The 6,866-nt window shown below is 40.9% G+C and overlaps 1 protein-coding gene across 6 annotated transcripts in view; it reads left to right on the top strand.

The window, feature by feature from the left end:
- Window positions 1-311: 311 nt before the first annotated feature.
- NPAS3 (neuronal PAS domain protein 3) overlaps window positions 312-6,866 on the top strand; it is a gene marked incomplete at both ends in the record, with an annotated part of 580,623 nt that continues 574,068 nt past the window's right edge. For all 6 annotated transcript variants that reach the window (XM_083863228.1, XM_083863229.1, XM_083863227.1 and 3 more), the window contains one exon: window positions 312-361. In XM_083863228.1, the coding sequence (XP_083719354.1) occupies window positions 312-361 (50 nt within the window). The remainder of the gene's footprint in view (window positions 362-6,866) is intronic.

Genomic DNA, 6,866 nt, shown 5'->3' with positions numbered 1-6,866 from the left:
GCCGCCGGCCGCAGCTGCCTGCGCTGGGCATGTCTCTGGGGCCGGCGGGGCCCCGGCTCCCTGCGCTGCTCGGCTCATGGACGGCGGCGGCGGCAGCAGCAGCGCTAGCGAGCGAGCGAGCCAGCAACCTGCACCAGGACTGCGCGGAGGAGCGGGAGCCCGCGATGCTTTGGCCTCAGTACTTTTCCTTAGCCTGTCTGGCTAAGCGGGGCCATTGCTGCCGCCGCCGCTGCTGCTAGACACACAACACACACCAACATCAGCAGGGGGAAAAGTAAGGGAGAGAAAAAAAAAAAAAAAATCCCAGGAAGATGGCGCCCACCAAGCCAAGCTTTCAGCAGGATCCTTCCAGGCGAGAACGGTAACACTTTCTCTTTATTGAGGCTGCAGCAGCAGCAGCAGCGGCGGCCGCAGAGCGCCGGGCCGGGCGAGGCGGCGGGGCCGGGTCTGGCTGCCATGCGGGGTGGGGGGACCTGCCGCCGGCACCGCCGCTCGCTCCGCCGGGCGCGGGAGTTCCTGCTGGTGCGCGCCGCCCGCCGCCGCACTCACACACACACACACACACACACAGGCACACAGACAGGCACAGACACAGGCACACACACACACACAGTCAGAACACGCCGCGCAGCGCCGGCCCCGCTCCGGTGGCCGCAGGGCTGTGTGAGCCGGAGCGCGGCGGGGCGCGTTGCGGGGCGGGCTGTGCGTGTCCGTGTCCCCGTGTGTGTGTCGGTGTGTGCGCGGGAGGCCCCCCCGGGCGGCCCCGCCGTTCCTTGGCCCCGGGGCGCCGCGCCAGGCCCGGCGGAGGGGCGGAGGGGCCGGTGCGGTGCAGGCGCGGCTAGGCCGGAGCGGGGGGGGCCGCCAGCTGAGCCCGCGGGGCTGCCCGGGCCGGGCCCCCCTTCCCCGGCCCGCCGTGCCCGGGGCCCGGTGTGGGCAGAGCGGAGCCGCGCGGGCGGGCGGGCGGGCAGGAGGCGGGCGGTGCGCGGGGTCCGGGGGGAGGCGGGGAGGGGGGATATGGCACTACCAACCCCCTGCTCGGCTCCCGGCCCGCCGCCTGCCCCACGGACTTTTGTTGGGAGAGAGTGCCTGTGATTAATGCGCTCTGCTGCTGACACGGATTGCCCGTAGCGGATTTGTTCTAGTAAAGTGAATCTTTCTAGAAGTGACTGGTAGGAGACAAAAGTACAAGTTCATGTGATGTTACTTTGTGATTCTTACAAAAGTATTCAAAGCTCCGTTGCTCCACTGCGACGAGATAAATGCCCAGAAGAAGAGCAGGGAGAGGGTTTGGGATGGGCCCTTTCCCTCCCGCCCCCTTTGGCGTTACAAGTGAACTTGAGTGTGAGGGGTAAGGAAGGTTCCTGGCCAGCTGGAAAAATGGGAATTAGCATTTAGATAGCCTTTAAAAGTAGCTGGATCGTGTGTTAGTTGGTTTATATTTCACAGCATAAGTAAGTCTGAAAAATATTGAAACAAAAGTACTTTAGCCTTAATTTCATCCTTGCGTATTTTAGAACGATCAGCGTTTCTAACACAACTTCTAAACCCCACAGATTCTGTAAGTAGCTGTGCCGTTTTTCCTCAGAAAGCAGACTGCACGGTATAAACCCCCATACATCTCATATTCACCACTGGAGTGTCAGCGGGCTTGTCTTAGATGCATTAGTGTTAACTGTTGCACTTTGACAAGGCTATATTGATGTGTAGCAATATTAGGAGATACACGTAATAGGAAAACAGTGCACACTTAGATGTCAATGGCTTAACTGCAGATTTTCATTTTCAACTATAAACATTTTTTTTTAAAAATCTTCATTCCAGTGGCTGCAAAGATGTTTCTACTCTGTTAATAACACTTAAAGCAGGCTTTTCTCCTGCAGAGTTCTTTGTTGAAAAAACAATTCGTATGAATAAGTCCTGTCCCCCCCCAAACAGACAATTCTGCTGTCTTCTTTCTGAGAATGTTACTATATTAGTGCTAAGTGTATTTGCCAGGATAGCTTCAGTAATCTCTCCAGCAAAAGCATATTTGTGTGCCATTTTGGGAATTTCTCTGAGATAGGAATCTTGAAGATAGAATTAATTTCTAGGGGAAACTTCATAGCCTGTGCATGAGTGCTTTCTTTATCACCTGTCTCCATTTGGCATTCGGAGAAGGTAAATCAAAGTGCGCGATTTGTTATTCTGCTCCACTTGAGAGCTGAACTAAATAACACTTGGTCTGAAATTCTGATTGAAGTTGTAGGAGGATATACTGTATTTAATTTAATGCCCTTTAATAGCATCTTCTTGTTCAGCTCTGATGCTGTCATTTTAAAGGTTGGATCGGAGTAGTTTTTCCCTGTAGGGAGTGGGAGGTGTAATCATTTCAGGGGGAAAAAGGTAGTCTGAATTCCTAGAACACTAATAGCCACAAACTTGGCCTAGTGTCCAAGAAGTTTTTTGCCCTTAGGGTTCACTTTGTTATCACTCTGTACAGTGCTCTGGATAGTTTAGGCCTAAGTATTGCATGTAGAAGTTGATGACATTTTTTGTAGCAAAAATAATGGTAGTCTGTTTATTCCTTAAAAGTTTTGGAGAAAATGGATCAATGCTTCAATAAACAGATACTGATGTACGTTTTATTAAAAATTGTGTGATGTGCTCATGAAATCTTGCGTGTAACTATTTTAGCTGTCTTTGTACACATACTTTCATCTGTGTGAACCGAGATATTTGGAATACAGGAGCATATCACTTACTGAAAGGGTTTGGCAGTCTCTTGGCTAATACTTCAGTAAACCAGTACTCAAGGTTAAGAATCCTCTAAATTGACTTTGTGTGCATTGTGTTTTTAGTCTTCACTACTGCATGTATTTAGGTAGATGGTGTTACATTTTTTCAAGCAAAAAATGGGCTTACAAAACAGATGTGAAAAGTGGTAGTCTCTGATGTACCCAGGCACTTGAATAGTTTTGAAACTTTTTTCACCTGTTTAGGTTCTTAAAAGGATGTATGAAAAATTACACACTTACATTTGTTTGATTTTCTTTTAAACTGTGAGTGTTAGCAAATTCTACAGGTACAGCAAGAGTTTAGTTTTTTTCAGCTGTGTGGATATAAACCCAAGAAAATGAAATAGACAGAAGTGTCATGCATATGATATGCCAGCATTGATTTGTATAGCGTATCATAATATTAGAGTGCTATTGGTTTAAAGTGAAAGAGAAAAAAACCTTTATTTTGGCACTTTTTCTAGAGCATGAGCTTAAACATAGCAGTGATAAATGATGATATGCATTGTCTAACACTTGCTTTTATATAAATAGCTCCAGAAGATTGCTTAAATGATAATCGAAAATATGAAATAGGGTGGCCTTCATATCACAAGGCCAAGGGTCTACAAATGGAAAAACTGAAATAATGAAATATTTCCAAGGCAACAGACTGTCAACAAGAACAGTAATGCATGGGCATATCATAGAGCTACCAGAGAGGATATTAGATCTTATAGCTCTAGAGCCAGGAGTTATAATGACCTTTATTAAATAGAGCCCTCCCACATTACAACAATCTTTCTGATTTCTGATTTATGGATTAGCAGTCATACTACTCTTCATAATTTGAAACATTCTCCCACCATATTTGATTTGCTGCATTTTTCTCCACTGGAATAATACATTATTTAGAGCTTACATGAGAGTATTGATCAACAAAACTTATATTAGGTATTTTCAGTAACTAATGGGATTCTGAATAACAAGGTTTTGTCTGCAGCACCATTTTTACATTCTTTACAGCACAACTTTTTTTTTTTTTTCTTACAAGCTATATCCAGTTAGCTTGTTTTTGACAATTTGATGGCATTATATTCTAATGCTGTACTATAAGTAAGTTACAAATAATTAGAGAATTTTGTTAACACATTAATACAACACCCGGAGCCATAGGTATTTTTAAGAGAATATGAGGATCTATTCTCAGTACCCATCTCTTTTTATTAGCATCTCACTTGAATTTCAGAGTTTAATATACTGGCAATTTCAAATCACATTTGTTTGAAACTTGGCACACAAGTTGCCAGCCCAGATGGGAATTTTACTACAAGAGTGATGTAAAACGATTGTTGAAAATTGACGTTCTAGATGTTAGTTTCATCACCATACTTCCTAAAAAGTAAAGAATGTTTAAAGGGGTGGTGGTTTTTTTTTTTTTTTTTTCCCATAAAATGATCTTAATAACAATACCCTCTTTATTGAAAATTTTATTTTAAAGTAAGAATTTTAAATAACTGATTCTGATCATGAAAACTAACTGTTACCATTTTATTAACATTTTTGGAATGATTCTTCTCTCACTGAAGTCAGTAGAATGAAGCCATTTAACCAACGTGGCAGAAGTTCATTTTTTAGCAATTGAGTAACTGTTTACTGTTATGAAACCGTTTCCTGAAATCTCATCTCATGTGAATAAACCTTACATTGTTACTCCATCAGATCAATTTTATATTATTATCAGAAGTAGCTCTTGCAGGTGTAAAAGCACCTCATCTTGTGTTTTCAGCATAGTCATAGTATATTTTAAAATTAATCAAACCAACTTTTTCTGCAGGATACCACACTGGAAATTTGTTTATATATTCTTAACATAGGATATTTTAAAGAAATGTAGCAAAGGCTGCATTTTCACCCCAGTTGTTTGTTTCTTTGGTTTGTTTGCTTATGCCTAATGTTTGGTTTGTTTGTTTTTTTTTTTTAAGAAGCTGCCAAAGATTTATGGCCATGAGAGGAAACGTTTTGAAAATTCATTTCAAAAGAATTACATTTTTTCAGAAGAGGCAATTTCTTTCTATGTAATATTTATAAGGCTACAGTATGTTATCTTTAACATACAAAATCCCATTAGTGTGAATGAGGTGTGCGACTTTTTGTTTAATAGGACTTTGCATAATAAGGATAATTTGTAATAATATTGTATTTTGCCGCATAAGATGTGCTATAATAAGAATATAATAATTGCTGCCATGTCTTATATGACTAGAGCATTGTTCTGTGACTAGCTCGAGCAGTGGTTTTGCAATACACAAAGTCCTACTCAAATGAATAGGACCGTTGTGCCATTCATTTGAACAGGACTTTGAGTAGTACAAATATTCGTTAATTTTGTATGCCACAGAAGTATATTACACAGGACAAAGAAGGTACAGTAAGGTTAAGATAGTATTTGTGTCTCTAACTTGGCAGAACTGGACCCTGTCTTTGAGAGAATATTGAGTTCAAGTTGTACCTTAATCTTTAGAAAAGTCCCAAATGAAATTATGTACACAATTAAAGTATACTACAGAGAATCACAAGCAAGGATAAAAGTATTTTTAACATATAATTTAATAGATGTGAATTTTTTCTTAGAGAGATCACAATGACAAATATACTTAGTGAGAGGACTAGTGAACTTTGCCTCTGTGTGTTATTGTAAAATGCAGAAGTCTTGAGATTGTCAAATAAAAACGGAGTGATTCTCAAGGAGATCCTGATCTCAGCCTGCTGCAGCGAGGTACTGAGAGTTATGCCAGCCCTTACCCGGCACTCTACATGCGGGCGAGAGCCAGGCACATTAAAGAACAAGTGATATGTAAGAAAGAATTTGAAACAGATTACTGAAAGCAGAGTTTTGAAGGTTTTCTTACAGGCTATTTTCCCAGCCTTTCTTGTGTGTTGCATTTTGGAATTTCACTCTTCTGTCATGTTGCACCATTTGTCTGTTCTGGGGAACTTCTCATTGATGTCATCCAATGTCTGAAGATGACTTTAATACTAACACTGAGCATTTCTGTAGATATGTTTCTTTATTTTGCTTAGTGTGCTTTGAAAGGTCTGAAAATGCTGTTCTACATGTTTTACTGATGAGATAGTTACACACAAAAGATTTTTGAGAACTAGCAGAAGTGGCAAAAGATGTCAATGTTGGCATTAGGAATAAATTTCCAGCCCCCATTTTGACTGTGTATTCAAAGATTATACTGCCTTCATTAGAGGGATTTACATTTCTTTTACAGGCAAAACCTCCACTGAAATAAAGTGCTTTCAGAGAATGGCTTGATTGCAATTTAAAATTAGCTGTTAGCTTGATATATAATACAACTTCAACACTTATGTTAAATAATTTAAGTGGAAAAGTACTGTTCCATTACCTGCAGGCATGTTAGGTTTACATATGTATATAGTGAACTTAGGGGATACAGTCTGAATAATATGTATGTATGTAATCTATGATAATGTCCCAGGGGCTTGGATTTTCTGAAGAGCCTATTGGATTTAGGCATTCAACACATACTGCATTTAGTGAAATATGGGCACCTAAATCCTATAAGCTCCCTGTAAAATAGTTGCCTGGGAATTTTGTCTCCAACAAAAATTTAGAACAGGCTTCATTAGATATTATGTTGTTTTAAACTGAATTTTATTGTGTAATGAACAGTCTTTTAACAATCATTTCTGATGAAATACTAAAGGGTTATAGTTTTGCTGAAATTTAGGCACAGAACTGTATATTTATGTATCAGAACTCTATATTTACATATTAGAATGGGGGATTGGGGATGGGGGATTTTCTTTCCCTCTTGCTTAAATGTCATGTTTGGAAGTAATGTGCAAATTCACATTTACAATCAGTTTACTCAAAAACTAGGCTTATACGAGTTAGATGACAAAGCTGTAATTCATTTAGCAAAAGTATAGTATACCAAATTTTAGAAGAATGTTTGTTAAAAAGCTGTTTTTTCTTAGAGATGATGGGAGGCAGAATTTGTTATTTTGTGGGAAAAAAACGGAAGTGGGCAGTTTTCTCAAGTCAAGGTTGAGGTCAATAGAAAGAACTGAGTGACTGAA

The sequence above is a fragment of the Zosterops lateralis genome, assembly GCF_965231275.1.
Source record: "Zosterops lateralis genome assembly, chromosome: 6".
Lineage (NCBI taxonomy): Eukaryota > Metazoa > Chordata > Aves > Passeriformes > Zosteropidae > Zosterops > Zosterops lateralis.
Note: the sequence above shows the minus strand (reverse complement) of the source record. Positions and strands in the feature narration are given on the sequence as shown.